Here is a 21,922-nt window from a genome sequence, read left to right on the forward strand (position 1 = left end):
CTAACCTAGCCTAGCCTAACCTAGCCTAACCTAACCTAGCCTAACCTAACCTAGCCTAGCCTAACCTAGCCTAGCCTAAACTAGCCTAGCTTAACCTAGCCTAACCTAGCCTAGCCTAAACTAGCCTAGCTTAACCTAGCCTAACCTAGCCTAGCCTAACCTAGCCTAGCCTAACCTAACCTAGCCTAGCCTAACTTAGCCTAGCCTAGCCTAACTTAGCCTAGCCTAGCCTAGCCTAACCTAACCTAGAATTTAACTCAAAATTTAGATTAGGTCGGGTTCCTCTTCACAAAAACAAATTCCTCATAGGCCTAAAATACAAATTTCTCCAGTGAACAACCACTTAATGTTGAAGACTTTACATATTAACCCAATTTAGGTTGAGTTACATAATAACCAACATTCTGGTTGAAATGCAAGTAACTGGAGTCAATAATAACATAAAATAAGATATTGACAACCTTGGTTGCCATTGACATTTCTGCTTCAAATCACTTTTAGAAAAAATGTACATTGTGAACATTGAAAATAACAATATTTATAACAATTTTCATAAAAATAATAATGCAAAACAGCTATTATTCCTGTTATCACTAAATTTTTATAACACAATAATCCATAATGATTTGGTAACTACTTTTATGTCTGACTCGAAATGTGGAAAAAAAAAAATCTTGACTCAGGATGAAAAAAATCTGCAGGTAAACAAAATGGCACTGCAAAATTTGATATTAATAGACACTGAAACGGGGAAAAAAAATATGTGTCACTACACAGATTAGATAAAATGTATAACAGTGTGAGATGGAAAAGAGAACTAGTGGAGCCTACACTCATGGTGGGAGTGAGGAGGATGACTGGTGACTGGTGGTCTTATCTGACACTTGTTCTTGATGAATATGGCGGCTGTTGCAGCAGCAGTGTGGGCGGTGGTGGCCGCTACAACACTTGATAACGGTAGAGCAGTAGCTGGAACCGGTGCTACGTAGCGGGACACTGCTTACATATACTCTCACTCAGCTGACTGACGTAAACCCTCGCCCCATACTACCTACCCTCTCCCTCAACCCCATACTACCTACCCTCTCCCTCAACCCCATACTACCTACCCTCTCCCTCATCCCCATACTACCTACCCTCTCCCTCAACCCCATACTACCTACCCTCTCCCTCAACCCCATACTACCTACCCTCTCCCTCAACCCCATACTACCTACCCTCTCCCTCAACCCCATACTACCTACCCTCTCCCTCAGCCCCATACTACCTACCCTCTCCCTCAACCCCATACTACCTACCCTCTCCCTCAACCCCATACTACCTACCCTCTCCCTCAGCCCCATACTACCTACCCTCTCCCTCAACCCCATACTACCTACCCTCTCCCTCAACCCCATACTACCTACCCTCTCCCTCAACCCCATACTACCTACCCTCTCCCTCACCCCATACTACCTACCCTCTCCCTCAACCCCATACTACCTACCCTCTCCCTCAACCCCATACTACCTACCCTCTCCCTCAACCCCATACTACCTACCCTCTCCCTCACCCCATACTACCTACCCTCTCCCTCAACCCCATACTACCTACCCTCTCCCTCAACCCCATACTACCTACCCTCTCCCTCAACCCCATACTACCTACCCTCTCCCTCAACCCCATACTACATACCCTCTCCCTCAACCCCATACTACCTACCCTCTCCCTCAACCCCATACTACCTACCCTCTCCCTCAACCCCATACTACCTACCCTCTCCCTCAACCCCATACTACCTACCCTCTCCCTCAACCCCATACTACCTACCCTCTCCCTCAACCCCATACTACCTACCCTCTCCCTCAGCCCCATACTACCTACCCTCTCCCTCAACCCCATACTACCTACCCTCTCCCTCAACACCATACTACCTACCCTCTCCCTCAACCCCATACTACCTACCCTCTTCCTCAACACCATACTACCTACCCTCTCCCTCAACCCCATACTACCTACCCTCTCCCTCAACCCCATACTACATACACTCTCCCTCAACCCCATACTACCTACCCTCTCCCTCAACCTCATACTACCTACCCTCTCCCTCAACCCCATACTACCTACCCTCTCCCTCAACCCCATACTACCTACCCTCTCCCTCAACCCCATACTACCTACCCTCTCCCTCAACCCCATACTACCTACCCTCTCCCTCAACCCCATACTACCTACCCTCTCCCTCAACCCCATACTACCTACCCTCTCCCTCAACCCCATACTACCTACCCTCTCCCTCAACCCCATACTACCTACCCTCTCCCTGAGAGGGGATGGGCAGTTAAGAAATCAATATATTCAATTAAAGAGAGAAATAAAGGAATAAGAAAAGTAAAAAGAGATTATGAGGCTAAGGTCGCAAGGGATTCAAAAACTAACCCAAAAGGGTTCTTTCAGGTATACAGAAGTAAGATTAGGGACAAGACTGGCCCACTTAAGAGTAACACTGGTCAGATCACTGACAGTGATAAGGATATGTGTGAAATTCTAAATACCTACTTCCTCTCAGTTTTCACCCAGGAAAGTACTAGCGATATTCCTGAAATAATAGATTACGTAGAACAGGATGATAATAAACTATGTACGATTGCGGTAACTAGTGACATGGTCCTCAGACAAATAGAAAAACTAAAACCTAACAAATCCCCAGGTCCTGATGAACTGTTTGCAAGGGTGTTAAAAGGAATGTAAAGAGGAACTTAGCATACCTTTGGATAATCTTTTTAACATATCACTACAAACTGGCATAGTGCCTGATAATTGGAAAATGGCAAATGTAATACCTATTTACAAGGCAGGTGACAGGTCCTTGGCTTCGAACTATAGACCAATAAGCCTTACCTCCATTACCTGGAGTTTACCTGGAGAGAGTTCCGGGGGTCAACGCCCCCGCGGCCCGGTCTGTGACCAGGCCTCCTGGTGGATCAGAGCCTGATCAACCAGGCTGTTACTGCTGGCTGCACGCAAACCAACGTACGAGCCACAGCCCGGCTGATCAGGAACCGACTTTATGTGCTTGTCCAGTGCCAGCTTGAAGACTGCCAGGGGTCTGTTGGTAATCCCCCTTATGTATGCTGGGAGACAGTTGAACAGTCTCGGGCCCCTGACACTTATTGTATGGTCTCTTAACGTGCTAGTGACACCCCTGATTTTCATTGGGGGATGTTGCATCGTCTGCCAAGTCTTTTGCTTTCGTAGTGAGTGATTTTCGTGTGCAAGTTCGGTACTAGTCCCTCTAGGATTTTCCAGGTGTATATAATCATGTATCTCTCCCGCCTGCATTCCAGGGAATACAGGTTCAGGAACCTCAAGCGCTCCCAGTAATTGAGGTGTTTTATCTCCGTTATGCGCGCCGTGAAGGTTCTCTGTACATTTTCTAGGTCAGCAATTTCACCTGCCTTGAAAGGTGCTGTTAGTGTGCAGCAATATTCCAGCCTAGATAGAACAAGTGACCTGAAGAGTGTCATCATGGGCTTGGCCTCCCTAGTTTTGAAGGTTCTCATTATCCATCCTGTCATTTTTCTAGCAGATGCGATCGATACAATGTTATGGTCCTTGAAGGTGAGATCCTCCGACTTATTATTATTATTAAAGATTCGCCGGTATTCTCCCGGCCCGGGCCTTTTCCAAGTGGTGGCCCGGCCTTGGCTCCCTCTTTAGGGAGTGTCTGAGACCTAAGTCTCCCATGGGAGGAGGCACAAGTACCTCCTCATCTTTGGGACCAACTGTCCCCAGGCCTAGTCACAAGCTAGGCCTCTCTGGTCTGCCATCCCCGCCCCAAGGGGGCTAATGGGAATGACAGTCTTGTGAGCTGTAAGCTCGGGCTCAGGCACCTACCCTACCCTAGAAGGGTTAGGCATGGTGTCGATCGATCCTCCGACATGATCACTCCCAGGTCTTTGAGTGATCATGTCGGAGGATCTCCATAGTGGGAAAATTTATGAAATCAATAATTGCCGAAGCAATTCGTAGCCATCTTGACAGGCACAGATTGATTAATGATTCTTAACACGGTTTTACAAAGGGGCGTTCCTGTCTTACGAATTTACTAACTTTTTTCACTAAGGTGTTTGAGGAGGTAGATCATGGTAATGAATATGATATTGTGTATATGAACTTCAGTAAGGCTTTCGATAGAGTTCCACACCAGAGGCTATTGAGGAAACTTAGGGCACACGGAATAGGAGGAGAAATTTTTTCCTGGGTAGAGGCATGGCTGACAAATAGACAGCAGAGAGTTTGCATAAATGGAGAGAAATCAGAATGGGGGTACGTCACAAGCGGTGTTCCTCAGGGGTCAGTGTTGGGCCAGTTGTTGTTCACAATTTACATAAACGACATAGATGAGGGAATAAATAGCGACATAAGCAAATTTGCTGATGACACCAAAATAGGCCGTCCAATTCATTTTAATGAGGACATTAGAGCACTCCAGGATGATTTGAATAGACTGATGCAATGGTCGGAGAAGTGGCAGATGCAGTTTAATATTGACAAATGCAAAGTTCTAAATGTTGTACAGTTAAATAACCATGCCACATATAAACTAAACAATGTAGATCTTAATACTACCGATTGCGAAAAGGATTTAGGAGTTCTGGTTAGCAGTAACCTAAAACCAAGACAACATTGCATTAGTGTTCGCAATAAAGCTAACAGAATTCTTGGCTTCATATCTAGAAGTATAAATAATAGAAGTCCTCAGGTTGTTCTTCAACTCAATATATCCTTGGTTAGGCCTCATTTAGACTATGCTGCTCAGTTCTGGTCACCGTATTACAGAATGGATATAAATGCACTGGAAAACATACAAAGGAGGATGACAAAGATGATCCCATGTATCAGAAATCTTCCCTATGAGGATAGACTGAGGCCCTGAATCTGCACTCTCTCGAAAGGCGTAGAATTAGGGGATATGATCGAGGTGTATACCTGGAGTTTACCTGGAGAGAGTTTCGGGGGCCAACGCCCCCGCGGCCCGGTCTGTGACCAGGCCTCCTGGTGGATCAGCGCCTGATCAACCAGGCTGTTGCTGCTGGCTGCACGCAAACCAACGTACGAGCCGCAGCCCTGCTGATCAGGAACTGACTTTAGGTGCTTGTCCAGTGCCAGCTTGAAGACTGCCAGGGGTCTGTTGGTAATCCCCCTTATGTGTGCTGGGAGGCAGTTGAACAGTCTCGGGCCCCTGACACTTATTGTATGGTCTCTTAACGTGCTAGTGACACCACTGCTTTTCATTGGGGGGATGGTGCATCGTCTGCCAAGTCTTCTGCTTTCGTAGTGAGTGATTTTCGTGTGCAAGTTCGGTACTAGTCCCTCTAGGATTTTCCAGGTGTATATAATCATGTATCTCTCCCTCCTGCGTTCCAGGGAATACAGGTTTAGAAACCTCAAGCGCTCCCAGTAATTGAGGTGTTTTATCTCCGTTATGCGCGCCGTGAAAACAGGAATAAATAAAGGGGATGTAAATAGTGTGCTGAAAATTTCCAGCCAAGGCAGGACTCGCAGCAATGGTTTCAAGTTGGAAAAAATCAGATTCAGGAAGGATATAGGAAAGTACTGGTTTGGTAATAGAGTTGTAGATGAGTGGAACAAGCTCCCGAGTACAGTTATTAAGGCTAAAAACGTTGTGAAGTTTTAAAAATAGGTTAGATAAATACATGAGTGGGTGTGGGTGGGTGTGACTTGGACCTGACTAGCTTGTGCTGCTGGGTCTGATACAATGCTCCATCCTTGAGTGGGGATGACCAGACTGGGTGGGTCATTTTGATAATCCGGGGGGTGGGTCATTGGTCTAATCCGGGGGGGTGACATGGACCTGCTCCGCATGGTTCAGTAGGCCTGTTGCAGTGTTCCTTCTTTCTTATGTTCTTATGTTCTTACCTACCCTCTCCCTGCACCCCATACTACCTATCTTTTTTTCAAAGTTTATTCTCTATAAGGATTACAATGCTGAGTTTACAGAATTTGGTTATTGTGTGGTTTACATGTAGTAAAATAATAATTACAGAGTGTACCACTTGAACACCAAGCATGGCTAGGCATTTCGGGCAGACTTAGATTAATTCTTAAATTTAAAATATTACAAATTATGAGGTAAGTTGGTATTATGGCTAAGTGACTAAATACTAGTTTGTGAGTTTAGCAATGTGAATGATTTTGTTTTGGCCCAATACATAGTTTCAGTATTGGAGTATCACAGGCCAACTTATGACTAGTTAAGATTCATTATTTTAAGACTGAGATTGATATTTCTGTTTATGGTCAAATGGGTGAGTGTAGTGTGAACCACCAGGTGGTATTCGTGTAATTAGTTGATGGGGTGTATCAGGGAGATAAGATGTTTTCTAATGGTAGTTTTGAAGGTGATGAATGTGTCTGCAGTTATAGAATTTTCAAGTAGGGTGTTCCAGATTTTAGGGCCTTTGACATAGGGAGGCCAGGCCCATGATGACACTCTTCAGGTCACTTGTTCTATCTAGGCTGGAATATTGCTGCACACTAACAGCACCTTTCAAGGCAGGTGAAATTGCTGACCTAGAAAATGTACAGAGAACCTTCACGGCGCGCATAACGGAGATAAAACACCTCAATTACTGGGAGCGCTTGAGGTTCCTGAACCTGTATTCCCTGGAATGCAGGCGGGAGAGATACATGATTATATACACCTGGAAAATCCTAGAGGGACTAGTACCGAACTTGCACACGAAAATCACTCACTACGAAAGCAAAAGACTTGGCAGACGATGCACCATCCCCCCAATGAAAAGCAGGGGTCTCACTAGCACGTTAAGAGATCATACAATAAGTGTCAGGGGCCCGGGACTGTTCAACTGCCTCCCAGCATACATAAGGGGGATTACCAACAGACCCCTGGCAGTCTTCAAGCTGGCACTGGACAAGCACCTAAAGTCGGTTCCTGACCAGCCGGGCTGTGGCTCGTACGTTGGTTTGCGTGCAGCCAGCAGCAACAGCCTGGTTGATCAGGCGCTGATCCACCAGGAGGCCTGGTCACAGACCGGGCCGCGGGGGCGTTGACCCCCGGAACTCTCTCCAGGTAAACTCCAGGTAATACGAATTAACAACTGGGCGTCTACACTGCAAACTGAATTGTTTGCAATCCTAATGGCGCTAAAGCTAACCTATGACACTGAGCTTGACTCTATCATCATTACTGATTCTGTGTCATCATTGAAGGCTCTTGACTCATATAATGACTCCAACAACATGCTCATTGGAGAAGCCAGGTATAGATACTCAAAAATTAGGGACAAAGGAATTAATGTACAATTGGTATGGATCCCATCACACATTGGATTACTCCTTCATGATAAAGTTGATATGTTAGCCAAGAAGAGTACCCAGAAGGAGAACGTAGAATATAACTTTGGTATAACTGTGTCTAGCATTAGGAATAATATTAGGAGAGAAGTAAATAATGAAGATGATTGTTATAGGAATGCAGTTAGAAGCCTGAGTAGATCTATAACCCTCTATGATAACATGAACGTAGATAAGTATGTTTATGGAGCAACTTGCAATGTGAACACTGACTGATGTTGTAGTGGCCAGGCTTAGGCTTGGTTACAAGTACTCTGGCAGTGTGATGTTGTAGTGGCCAGGCTTAGGCTTGGTTACAAGTACTTCTGGCAGTGTGATGTTGTAGTGGCCAGGCTTAGGCTTGGTTACAAGTACTTCTGGCAGTGTGATGTTGTAGTGGCCAGGCTTAGGCTTGGTTACAAGTACTCTGGCAGTGTGATGTTGTAGTGACCAGGCTTAGGCTTGGTTACAAGTACTTCTGGCAATGTGATGTTGTAGTGACCAGGCTTAGGCTTGGTTACAAGTACTTCTGGCAGTGTGATGTTGTAGTGACCAGGCTTAGGCTTGGTTACAAGTACTTCTGGCAGTGTGATGTTGTAGTGACCAGGCTTAGGCTTGGTTACAAGTACTTCTGGCAGTATGATGTTGTAGTGGCCAGGCTTAGGCTTGGTTACAAGTACTTCTGGCAGTGTGATGTTGTAGTGGCCAGACTTAGGCTTGGTTACAAGTACTTCTGGCAGTGTGATGTTGTAGTGGCCTGTTTCCCGTGTGAAAAAAATAATAATAATTGAACGTTGTGTCAGAGGAAAGAAAGTCTCCCTGAAAGCATTGAGTATACATAGTGTATAGTGTATACTACAGTGGCTCCCTAGTATATTGATGATAAAGGCTAAAGTGTCATTTGAAAACAGGTGAATTTGTAAATGAAGTGATAAGCCTATAGAGGCAGGTGCCAGAAGTCGCCAGAAACTTACCACAGGTCAGCTGTTTTTAATAATCTTCCTGGCCTGCTAGTGTACTCGCATATAATCTAGTGATACCAGTGAATAGCAGAATACAGTGTTGTAGTAGCAACTAACCAGTATTATAATGGTACTTAGTGGAGTGGAGTGACTTTCATTAGCTTCATTTTCTTGAAATACGAGACGTTACTGTGAATTTCATATAACCTGTAGTTACCAGCGGTCGCAATATACACAACGAGAAGCAATTATTACTACAGAAAAAGCGTCCTTCCTCCAAAATTTGCACCAGTCAACTATAGTGATAATATAGCATTTATTGTGGTGGAGACGGAAAAACAAAAATAGAAAAGCCAGATACAGCGATTGATAAACAAAGAGGTCGACTGTACGTCATTGTAGGAGCTGCCAGATATCACCGGCTCTTCAACACGCAAGTTATACTTTTGTATCAGTCAAATCACATATTACTCGGGTAGATAATTTCCAGTAGATCCTTCATGTGTTAGCTCAAATCACCGACCAGTATGTTTTAAATAAGTGACCCACTGATCAGAGCAGATCGACTGGTCCGAACCCTTGACTGGTCCGAACCCTTGACTGGTCCGAACCCGGGACTGGTTTCAAACAGTTTCGTTGGACAATAAAGCAGACTGTAAACGGATGGGTTTGTAGGCGCCCTTATAAACACAAACATTAAAAATCAGGAACGTGACGGTAAGCTGTCCAATATACAAAAAGAGTTAGAAACAGAAATACAAATAGCTAGAGCTTCATTTAAGGTTATTAATATAATATTCAAGAGGTTGCTAGTAGACTTGCAGTAAATCAACCATTCAAATCATTATGAAGCTGTGTGTAGTCTGTGGTCAGTCAAACAAACGGGCTACCACATGGATAAATTGTCATTTTTGTGGAAATTGGTGTCACGCTCCTTGTGCAGATATCCCAGAACTAGCTACAAGCAGTATTAAAACAGAGAAGTGTTTTTGGGTATGCCCAAATGAGGAAAATCTGTGGACTAAAATCACAAGGGTATTAAAAGAGGATAACATCAAAGCTGCTTTCATAGAAAACCTGGAAGCTTTCTACAACAGATGGGAACATAAAAAGTCCGGGCTGAATGGTACTGCCCTTGATACTGGCCATGTAGTCACAAACTGTAAGGCTGGAGGTGATGTCCTGGTAGTCAGTAAATGTAGGGCTGATAGTGCTGTCCTGGGAGACAGTAATGGTGAAGCTGGAGGTGCTGTCCTGGGAGACAGTAATGGTGAAGCTGGAGATACTGTCCTGGGAGACAGTAATGGTGAAGCTGGAGGTGCTGTCCTGGGAGACAGAAATGGTGAAGCTGGAGATACTGTCCTGGTAGACAGTAATGGTGAAGCTGGAGATTTTGTCCAGGTAGTCGGGAATTATACGCAGGAAGGAATACATATAAATGACCTCATAGAGGACAGGAGCCATAGTAGGGAAACAAGTGTAGTCAAAGATAAGATAAAACCAATATTGCAAACCAGAAATACCGCAGGAAATAGCAAACAAGAGGACTCCAATAGCAATAGTGAGGATAAATTACCAAAAACAACTGGTGGGAGCTCCATTGTTGGTGCTAAGGAGGATAGGAATAAGACAGGGAAACATGCACCAACAGGGAATACAGTCACAGAAACCCAAGGCAAACGGAAACCAAGCCTGTGCACATACTATGCACTTGGTATCTGCTGGCATGGGAAATCTGGAAAAACAGATGGGACATGCAACTATGACCACCCTAGAAAATGTCATGCCCATATGACAACAGGAAAATGCAAACTCCCTTCCTGTAAGCTTTTTCACCCTGAAATGTGTACCTCTTCAGTACAGGAAAGACTGTGCTATAACTTAAATTGCCAGGCATACCATCTAAAGGGGACAAAAAGATACAAAACATCCAGGCCATGGGAAAACCTGGGTAGCCACAGCCACTCAAGAGGGAGAGGTTTTTTAGTGCCAGGAAGGAAAAAAAACTGGCAGGAAATGGCAGAAATCGTACACCAAATCCAGTCATTCCTGGAGTGGAACCACAGTCGATGGCCTCCACTCCAAACCAACAGATACAGATACTAATGCCGGAAAAAAAATCCCCCCCCAGTACCAACAATACCACCAGTCCGATAACATTCTTCTTTGCAAATATACAGGGTCTAAAGCCAGCAATAAACAACAAAATACCTTTCATCCGTGGACTGCTTGCAGAGGCAAAGGCAATGTTCGCGGCTTTCACTGAGACCCACATAAAGGATCACTTGGACAACGAAATATGGATCCCAGGTTACAACCTATACAGATGTGACAGAGTGAACAGGCAAAAGGGGGGGGTTGGCCTGTACATTGCAGAGTCACTTGTTTGCACAGAACTGCTTAATGCCTCAAATGACGTAGTGGAAGTTTTAGCAGTAAAGGTCGAGAACCAAAACCTAGTCATTGTGGTAGTCTACAAGCCTCCGGATGCAACATCCCAGCAATTCCAGGAACAGCTGTTAAAAATTGACCACTGTCTGGAAAATCTTCCAGCTCCTGCACCCAACATCTTGCTCCTGGGGGATTTCAACTTAAGGCACCTAAAATGGAGGAATATAGCAAATAATATTGTTGCAGTAATAACACCAGGAGGCAGCTCTGATGAAAACTCACACTCACACGAGCTTTTAAATCTCTGCACAAAATTCAATTTAAACCAGCAAATAATAGAGCCTACTAGACTGGAGAATACACTAGACCTCATCTTCACTAACAATGATGATCTGATAAGAAATGTCACCATATCAAAAACAATATACTCAGATCACAACATAATTGAGGTTCAGACATGTATGCGTGGAGCCTCAGACCGACAAAATGAGACTAGTCACGAGGGAGCATTCACCAAATTCAACTTCAATAACAAAAACATAAAGTGGGACCAAGTAAACCAAGTCCTAACCGATATAAGCTGGGAAGATATACTAAGCAACACAGACCCAAACTTATGCCTAGAACAGATTAACTCGGTGGCACTCGATGTATGCACAAGGCTTATTCCTCTAAGAAAAAGGAGGAGTAGATGTAAAATAGAAAGAGACAGGCGCTCCCTTTACAGGCGACGGAAAAGAATAACAGAGCGGCTAAAAGAGGTCAATATATCAGAAATGCGCAGGGAGACACTGGTCAGAGAAATAGCAAGCATCGAACTTAAGCTAAAAGAATCCTTTAGGAGTCAGGAATCGCGGGAAGAACTAAAAGCCATAAATGAAATCGAAAGAAACCCAAAGTATTTCTTCTCCTATGCCAAATCAAAATCGAGAACAACGTCCAGTATTGGGCCCCTACTTAAACAAGATGGGTCCTACACAGATGACAGCAAGGAAATGAGTGAGCTACTCAAGTCCCAATATGACTCAGTTTTTAGCAAGCCGCTAACCAGACTGAGAGTCGAAGATCAAAATGAATTTTTTATGAGAGAGCCACAAAATTTGATTAACACAAGCCTATCCGATGTTATCCTGACGCCAAATGACTTCGAACAGGCGATAAATGACATGCCCATGCACTCTGCCCCAGGGCCAGACTCATGGAACTCTGTGTTCATCAAGAACTGCAAGAAGCCCCTATCACGAGCCTTTTCCATCCTATGGAGAGGGAGCATGGACACGGGGGTCGTCCCTCAGTTACTAAAAACAACAGACATAGCCCCACTCCACAAAGGGGGCAGTAAAGCAACAGCAAAGAACTACAGACCAATAGCACTAACATCCCATATCATAAAAATCTTTGAAAGGGTCCTAAGAAGCAAGATCACCACCCATCTAGAAACCCATCAGTTACACAACCCAGGGCAACATGGGTTTAGAACAGGTCGCTCCTGTCTGTCTCAACTACTGGATCACTACGACAAGGTCCTAAATGCACTAGAAGACAAAAAGAATGCAGATGTAATATATACAGACTTTGCAAAAGCCTTCGACAAGTGTGACCATGGCGTAATAGCGCACAAAATGCGCGCTAAAGGAATAACAGGAAAAGTTGGTCGATGGATCTATAATTTCCTCACTAACAGAACACAGAGAGTAGTCGTCAACAGAGTAAAGTCCGAGGCAGCTACGGTGAAAAGCTCTGTTCCACAAGGCACAGTACTAGCTCCCATCTTGTTCCTCATCCTCATATCCGACATAGACAAGGATGTCAGCCACAGCACCGTGTCTTCCTTTGCAGATGACACCCGAATCTGCATGACAGTGTCTTCCATTGCAGACACTGCAAGGCTCCAGGCGGACATCAACCAAATCTTTCAGTGGGCTGCAGAAAACAATATGAAGTTCAACGATGAGAAATTTCAATTACTCAGATATGGTAAACATGAGGAAATTAAATCTTCATCAGAGTACAAAACAAATTCTGGCCACAAAATAGAGCGAAACACCAACGTCAAAGACCTGGGAGTGATTATGTCGGAGGATCTCACCTTCAAGGACCATAACATTGTATCAATCGCATCTGCTAGAAAAATGACAGGATGGATAATGAGAACCTTCAAAACTAGGGAGGCCAAGCCCATGATGACACTCTTCAGGTCACTTGTTCTATCTAGGCTGGAATATTGCTGCACTCTAACAGCACCTTTCAAGGCAGGTGAAATTGCCGACCTAGAAAATGTACAGAGAACTTTCACGGCGCGCATAACGGAGATAAAACACCTCAATTACTGGGAGCGCTTGAGGTTTCTAAACCTGTATTCCCTGGAACGCAGGAGGGAGAGATACATGATTATATACACCTGGAAAATCCTAGAGGGACTAGTACCGAACTTGCACACGAAAATCACTCACTACGAAAGCAAAAGACTTGGCAGACGATGCACCATCCCCCCAATGAAAAGCAGGGGTGTCACTAGCACGTTAAGAGACCATACAATAAGTGTCAGGGGACCGAGACTGTTCAACTGCCTCCCAGCACACATAAGGGGGATTACCAACAGACCCCTGGCAGTCTTCAAGCTGGCACTGGACAAGCACCTAAAGGCAGTTCCTGATCAGCCGGGCTGTGGCTCGTACGTTGGTTTGCGTGCAGCCAGCAGCAACAGCCTGGTTGATCAGGCGCTGATCCACCAGGAGGCCTGGTCACAGACCGGGCCGCGGGGGCGTTGACCCCCGAAACTCTCTCCAGGTAAACTCCAGACTTAGGCTTGGTTACAAGTACTTCTGGCAGTGTGATGTTGTAGTGGCCAGGCTTAGGCTTGGTTACAAGTACTTCTGGCAGTGTGATGTAGTGGCCAGGCTTAGGCTTGGTTACAAGTACTTCTGGCAGTGTGATGTTGTAGTGGCCAGGCTTAGGCTTGGTTACAAGTACTTCTGGCAGTGTGATGTTGTAGTGGCCAGGCTTAGGCTTGGTTACAAGTACTTCTGGCAGTGTGATGTTGTAGTGGCCAGGCTTAGGCTTGGTTACAAGTACTTCTGGCAGTGTGATGTTGTAGTGGCCAGGCTTAGGCTTGGTTACAAGTACTTCTGGCAGTTTGGGAGACACACAGATGATGATCAAACTAAATGTAAATTATGTGATCAGGTATATGGTCACTCTCTTGAACACTATGTGCTTAATTGTCCACTTATTGAGGAATACAGAGACAGTATAATAACCTATGTGACATGTCAAGCTCAGCTATCAAAACTTTGAGGCCCAGTCCCTGGACCCATTATGTACCTCTGTAATCTTTTGACTACCGCCCACAGGATGGGTATGGGGTGCATAATAAACATATTAAACTAAAACTAAAACATGTCAAGATATCTTATTAATGAAAATAAGATACCAGATATACTAAGCAAATTTCCTAAATTTGCTTGTAACAGATAAGTGAACTATAGATATGTAGATATAAATCCATATGTATTCCTGTTAACCCTTTGGGGCCTAGTTCCTAGGCCTTTTGTGTATCCATATGCTCTCGTGCTACCGTCCACAGGATGGATATGGGCGGCACAATAAATTAGCCACTAGTTTAATATTAGTTTAATATGTTTATTATGCACCCCATACCCATCCTGTGGGCGGTAGTCAAAAGATTACAGAGGTACATAATGGGTCCAGGGTGGCAAAATCTAAAAAATCTAATCTACACATGTGCTGCTATGTATAATAATATATGTAACTTTATTTGTGTATACCTGAATAAACTTAAGAACGATTTTGTCTTCTGTAACATTACAATCCGAGTTTCGCGAACGCTGTCCTCTTCTGTGACGTCATAATCCGAGTTTCGCGAACGCTGTCCTCTTCTGTGACGTCATAATCCGAGATACACGAACGCTGTCCTCTTCTGTGACGTCATAATCCGAGTTACACGAACTCTGTCGTCTTCTGTGACGTCACAATCTACACTACAAGATTATTATTATTATAATCAAGGGGAAGCGCTAAACCCGTAGGATTATACAGCGCCTGGGGGGGATATGGAAGGCATTCAGGCTTAATTCGGGGAACTGGAGCACAGATCCAATTCCCTAAATCAAGAGCCCCTCACCAACATCAAGGAACCTTCCCTGAGGGGTGCACTACAAGAACGCTGTCGTGTGCAATGACGTCACAACCTGCTGCATTGTGACGTCACCACCTGTGACCGCTCATGAACGCTGCCGCAGTCTGTTACAATTGCCCATCTACAGTTTGAAGAGTAGGCATGATAACTTGTGAGCGTATAAGTGGTGGCGCTTATGATTTGACGTGCTGTTGGAGTGCGAGTAAATTAACATTTATAAAGGGATTCAGGGAAACTGGTTAGCTGGACTTGAGTCCTGGAAGTGGAAAGTGCAGTGTCTTTACTCTGAAGGAGGGGTGAAAGTGGGAAGTACAGTGTCTGCACTCTGAAGGAGGGGTGGAAGTGGGAAGTGGCCCGGTGGCCTGGTGGCTAAAGCTCTCGCTTCACACACGGAGGGCCCGGGTTCGATTCCCGGCGGGTGGAAACATTCGACACGTTTCCTTACACCTGTTGTCCTGTTCACCTAGCAGCAAATAGGTACCTGGGTGTTAGTCGACTGGTGTGGGTCGCATCCTGGGGGACAAGATTAAGGACCCCAATGGAAATAAGTTAGACAGTCCTCGATGACGCACTGACTTTCTTGGGTTATCCTGGGTGGCTAACCCTCCGGGGTTAAAAATCCGAACGAAATCTTATCTTATCTTACAGCGCCTGCACTCTGAAGGAGGGGTGGAAGTGAGAAGTAAAGTGTCTGCACTCTGAAGGAGGGGTGGAGGCGGGAAGTACAGTACCTACACTCTGAAGGAAGGATGGAAGTGGGAAGTACAGTGCCTGCACTCTGAAGGAGGGGTGGAAGTAGGAAGTACAGTACCTATACTCTGAAGGAGGGGTGGAAGTGGGAAGTACAGTACCTGCACTCTGAAGTAGAGGTGGAAGTGGGAAGTACAGTGCCTGCACTCTGAAGGAGGGGTGGAAGTGGGAAGTACAGTACCTATACTCAGAAGTAGAGGTGGAAGTGGGAAGTACAGTGTCTGCACTCTGAAGGAGGGGTGGAAGTGGGAAGTACAGTACCTATACTCAGAAGTAGAGGTGGAAGTGGGAAGCACAGTGTCTGCACTCTGAAGGAGGGGTGGAAGTAGGAAGTACAGTGTCTGCACTCTGAAGGAGGGGTGGAAGTAGGAAGTACAGTGTCTGCACTCTGAAGGAGGGGTGGAAGTGGGAAGTACAGTACCTATACTCTGAAGTAGAGGTGGAAGTGGGAAGTACAGTGTCTGCACTCTGAAGGAGGGGTGGAAATGGGAAGTACAGTGTCTGCACTCTGAAGGAGGGGTGGAAGTGGGAAGTACAGTACCTGCACTCTGAAGGAGGGGTGGAAGTGGGAAGTAGTGTCTGCACTCTGAAAGTGTGGTGGAAGTGGGAAGTACAGTACCTGCACTCTGAAGGAGTGGTGGAAGTGGGAAGTACAGTGTCTGCACTCTGAATTTAGGGTGAGGATGTTGCTGTTTGGAAGGTCATCTGACAAGACAGTGGTTGAACGAATGACAATTAAAGTGCTTTCTTCTAAGTAGAGTCACCCTATCTTGGCGGGAGACGGCCGGTATGTTAAAAAGTACATAGTGTCCAAGCATACAACAGTAGTATGGCCGTGACGATTGGTAGTGCACTCAGCTCTCACACAGAGGTCCGGGGATCGATCCCTGATAAGTACTCTATTATCGTTACCACTGCAAACATTGATCGCTGAATGGCTTACACTCTTATTAAATAACAGTGCCTCTGTATCTGACTGAACAAGCTTACTGTGTAGGAGAAACCCTTCAACAATAAAGATACCCAACTGCTGCACATGTATCTTACCCATCAACGATGGCTTTGTTGGGTTGTTCTGGGTTAATAACCAGGCCCGTGGCCTGGTGGCAAAAGCTCTCACTTCACACGGTGAGGTTTCCGGGTTCTGTTCCCGGCGAGGGTAGAAACATCGGGCATGTTTCCTTACACCGGTTGTCCATGTTCACCCATCAGTAAAGTTTATTCTCTATAAGGATTACAATGCTGAGTTTACAGAATTTGGTTATTGTGTGGTTTACATGTAGTAAAATAATGATTACAGAGTGTACCACTAGAACACCTAGCATGGCTAGGCATTTCGGGCAGACTTAGTTTAATTCTTAATTTTAAAATATTACAAATTATGAGGTAAGTTGGTATTATGGCTAAGTGACTAAATACTAGTTTGTGAGTTTAGCAATGTGAATGCTTTTGTTTTGGCACAGTACATAGTTTCAGTAATGGAGTATCACAGGATTCATTATTTTAAGATTGAGATTGATATTTCTGTTTATGGTCAAATGGGTGGGTGAGTGTAAGTGTGAACCACCAGGTGGTATTCGTGTAGTTAGTTGACGGGGTGTATCAGGGAGATAAGATGTTTTCTAATGGTAGTTTTGAAGGTGATGAATGTGTCTGCAGTTCTAGAGTTCTCAGGTAGGGTGTTCCAGATTTTAGGGCCTTTGACATACATTGAATTTTTGTAAAGGTTTAGTCGGACACGGGGAATGTCGTAGAGATGTTTGTGTCTGGTGTTATGCCTGTGGGTACCTGGGTGTTAGTGGACTGGTGTGGGTCGCATCCTGAGATAAAATTGGCCTAATTTGCCCGAAATGCTAGGCCTGTACATGTACTTGTAGAAAAAAAAGATATTATTATCATCTTACTTCTCTTCAATTGGTCACTGGCCAGGAGAAAGGTGCTTGTACGTCCCAGTGTTATGTTTGTTGCAGCGGATATCAGAATTGCGACACACTCCGTCCACAAGTGTCATAAGATCAACTTGGGTCAAGAAATCTGCACTTGATTTTGTAGGCAGTAGTAAATATCTGTAGTGGCTCTGAAGGTACATAGATGTCTTAGACTTTGACTTATATAGTGAGAACATTATGTAGATTTAACCTAGGATAATATCAATAAAGTTAGTATGACTTATTTCCACTGGGGTCCTTAGAAAAGTAACACACTCTAAGAGGGCACATGGACACCTATACAAGAAGGCCCCAGGCAGAATGGAACCGTGAACAAAAGAACAAGAAGTGTTCCAGGCTGGGGAAAGGTTGTCCACTGCTTGAAGATGGAACGAGAATGTTCCACATTTAGCCAGGTCAAGGCTAATACCATCGCCAGGTCTGGGTGATGTGCCCACGGACCAGTATGAATCAACAAGAAATGACGGTGGGTCCCGTAGCTTGGTTGGTAGTGTACTCAGTTTACACAGTGAGGTCCGTGATTCGATCTCCAGTACGGGTGGAAACACTGGGGCGTGGAAACACTGGGAAGTAATGTCCTGTTCACCTAGCAGCAAGTACCTGGAAGTTAACCGACTGGTGTGGGACAAAATTAACCTAATTACCCGAAATGCTCTGCATATATAATCTTATGTTCTTATAACAAGGGACTTTCTATACAGTTGTATGTCACTGATGTAAGCTTGGTCTGTATAGGTTGTATCATGTACTCGTAAAAATAAAGATTATTATTATTAAGGTGGAATGTAGATGATGCGACCAGACTCAAAAGGACGAGTAAGAAAACTACCAGAAGGTGAAGAGGTCCGACATGAGTGAAGAGGAATGATTTCACTTAATGCCTAGTAAGGAGGTACTACCTTGTCATAATAGACTGGGAGGGACCCAGTTTCCGGGTCTAACAAAGAGAAAGGTGAATGTTGTATGAGCCCCACTGCAAGAGGGTTAGTGTCTAGAGTCTAGACATTACTTTAGATGTTGCCCAACCTGCTTGTGGAGCAGAGAAAGAAACTCTCAGCACGCAGAATGCTGACGTGATAATCTGGGGTAAAGCCGGCGTTTGAAACGGAAACTTCAAGATGTTGGATACCGTCAAAGTCTCAGATCTATCCGGGCGAAGCCTGGTACGGCCCGAGGAGATTACAGGAGAGTGTTTTCCACTATAACGTCCAGCAGAGAGCACTGATGGCAACCCTTGGCCGTCCACCTGGCAATTACCCATTTCATTTTGTGGAGGGTGAGCTCTAGTTCTTGGTATAGCTGGAAGAGACATGCAGCCAGCCAGGTGGGGTCAACACCCTGAACATAGGAATGGTGTTAAATATCACAAATGACTCCCAGTTGAGTTTTATTATTACAATCACATGGAAACCCCTAATTTGTTGGCGTTCTGCAGCGCCTTGGGAATCGAAGATAATCAAGTTTGATGCAGGAAATGGGGAGAGCAACTCCAGTTTCATGGATCAAAGACACCCCCTTTTGAAGTGCCCAGCTGAGCAGATGTCATAGCTGGTGCAGAGTCTGACATCCTGGAGTATTACCTGGAGTTTACCTGGAGAGAGTTCCGGGGGTCAACGCCCCCGCGGCCCGGTCTGTGACCAGGCCTCCTGGTGGATCAGAGCCTGATCAACCAGGCTGTTGCTGCTGGCTGCACGCAAACCAACGTACGAGCCACAGCCCGGCTGATCCGGAACTGACTTTAGGTGCTTGTCCAGTGCCAGCTTGAAGACTGCCAGGGGTCTGTTGATAATCCCCCTTATGTGTGCTGGGAGGCAGTTGAACAGTCTCGGGCCCCTGACACTTATTGTATGGTCTCTTAACGTGCTAGTGACACCCCTGCTTTTCATTGGGGGGATGGTGCATCGTCTGCCAAGTCTTTTGCTTTCGTAGTGAGTGATTTTCGTGTGCAAGTTCGGTACTAGTCCCTCTAGGATTTTCCAGGTGTATATAATCATGTATCTCTCCCTCCTGCGTTCCAGGGAATACAGGTTTAGGAACCTCAAGCGCTCCCAATAATTGAGGTGTTTTATCTCCGTTATGCGCGCCGTGAAAGTTCTCTGTACATTTTCTAGGTCGGCAATTTCACCTGCCTTGAAAGGTGCTGTTAGTGTGCAGCAATATTCCAGCCTAGATAGAACAAGTGACCTGAAGAGTGTCATCATGGGCTTGGCCTCCCTAGTTTTGAAGGTTCTCATTATCCATCCTGTCATTTTTCTAGCAGATGCGATTGATACAATGTTATGGTCCTTGAAGGTGAGATCCTCCGACATGATCACTCCCAGGTCTTTGACGTTGGTGTTTCGCTCTATTTTGTGGCCAGAATTTGTTTTGTACTCTGAGTTGATGTCTGATACATCCTACCAGGGGGGACTTAAATCAAATAATAAATATTTCGCGAGCCTTTCAAAGTAAATATAAATAATCTGATACAAACGTAGGCATAGAAAAAAAAAACACTGTGTTTACCTGGAGAGAGTTCAGGGGGTCAACGCCCCCACGGCCCGGTCTGTGACCAGGCCTCATGGTGGATCAGGGCCTGATCAACCAGGCTGTTACTGCTGGCTGCACGCAATCCAACGTACGAACCACAGCCCGGCTGGTCAGGTACCGACTTTAGGTACTTGTCCAGTGCCAGCTTGAAGACTGCCAGAGGTCTATTAGTAATATGAAAATTCTAGAGGGATTAGTACCAAACTTGCACATAAAAATCACTCCCTATGAAAGCAAATGACTGCAGGAGATGCAGCATTCCCCCAGTGAAAAGCAGGGGCAAAACGAGTACACTGAGAGACAACACAACAAATATCAAGGACCCATGACTGTTCAACTACCTCCCAGCATACATAAGGGGGGATTACCATTAGACCCCTGGCTGTCTTCAAGAAGGCACTGGACAGGCACGTAAAGTCAGTACCTGACCAGCCGGGATGTGGTTCGTACGTCATTTTGCATGTGGCCACCAGTAATTGTCTGGTTGATCAGATCCTGATCCACCATGAGGCCTGGTCTCAGACCAGGCTGTGGGGGCGTTGACCCCCGAAACTCTCCAGGTATACTCCAGGTATAATAATCCATAACGTCTTCAAGAAATAGGTGAATAGACCAATGTGAATTGGCTATTAAGTGTCTTCTCTCGAGATCACTTGACCTTCCAGCTATACCATGCTCCTTGCTCCTATATAGATTCTTGGTTGACCTACGGCAGCTCATTTATTGAAAAGACTAGTGGCCCAGAATCCTGCAGTTTCATCATCTGAAGTAAAGAAAACCCACCCAAATCTATTCAAAGAAATGTCAGAGAGGACCATATGCCACAGACAGGAAAGACGTCCACCTTCCCTTTTGGCACTCGTCTGTAAAACTGCTGTTATCAAAGCTATGGCTACCAAGAAGGTGGACATTTGTAATAAATAAAAACATTGGGATCTAGAGCAGTAGAAGAATGTGATGTTTATTGATGAGTCCATCTGTAGTTACATCCAAGGCATACCAGAGTGTGTCGCCCCTGTGATAGCAACAGGTGGGATTCCAGGTATATGGAGAATAATACTGAACATTTGGACATCGTTATGGTATGGGTGCTTTCACTGGTGTGAAGGGAAGGGCAGGCATGTTTTTGCCTTCCTAAAAACAAAATGGTGAATGAGATGTAATATACTGAAGTATAAGAGGGCCAAAAATTTCAGTTCGACAATGACGGCTGCCATTTTTTCAAAAGATAATTGCCCAGTTACACATCCAAACTGGCTTGGAAATATCCTAGACTTAAATCCAATAGAAAATGCTTGGCATAAGATGAATGTCATAAAGAAATGACACATTGTTTGAGCCAAAACTGAAGGAGGAGATGATGAAGTGGTCACTATGGATGTTTTTTTTCTTCTCCAGATTCTATGCCCAGGCATGTACAAGAAGTCATCAAAGTCAGTGGGGAGATGACAATATACAGTATTGAAAAATAAAATTATGTGACTCTCTTTATATACGTAGTGTGTATATAGGGATACCTAGCTAATATAGAAAACATTCAGCGTAGAATGACTAAATTAATGCATAGCATTAGAAATCTTCCATATGAAGAAAGATTGAAGACCCTTAAATTACATTCACTTGTTAGACGAAGAATGAGGAGAGACATGATCGAAGTGTATAAGTGGAAGGTGGGTATTAATAAAAGGGATATAAATAAGGTCTTGAGGATATCTCTCCAAGAAAGAACCTGCAATAATGGGTTCAAATTAGACAAGTTTAGATTGAGAAAGGATATAGGAAAGTATTGGGTAGTTGATGAGTGGAACAGTCTGCCTAGTAGG

The 21,922-nt window shown here is 44.8% G+C and overlaps 1 protein-coding gene across 4 annotated transcripts in view; it reads right to left on the bottom strand.

Moving 5' to 3' along the window:
* Window positions 1-1,067, bottom strand: part of LOC128684696 (sorcin) — a 42,352-nt gene extending 41,285 nt beyond the window's left edge. For 3 of the 4 annotated variants that reach the window (XM_070099341.1, XM_070099337.1, XM_070099336.1), the window contains exon 1: window positions 832-1,067. In XM_070099341.1, the coding sequence (XP_069955442.1) occupies window positions 832-837 (6 nt within the window). In that variant the 5' untranslated portion in view covers window positions 838-1,067. The remainder of the gene's footprint in view (window positions 1-831) is intronic. The other variant, XM_070099335.1, reaches the window with a different exon arrangement.
* Between the last annotated feature and the right edge of the window lie 20,855 nt (window positions 1,068-21,922).

The sequence above is a fragment of the Cherax quadricarinatus genome, chromosome 5 (assembly GCF_038502225.1).
Source record: "Cherax quadricarinatus isolate ZL_2023a chromosome 5, ASM3850222v1, whole genome shotgun sequence".
NCBI classification, from domain to species: domain Eukaryota; kingdom Metazoa; phylum Arthropoda; class Malacostraca; order Decapoda; family Parastacidae; genus Cherax; species Cherax quadricarinatus.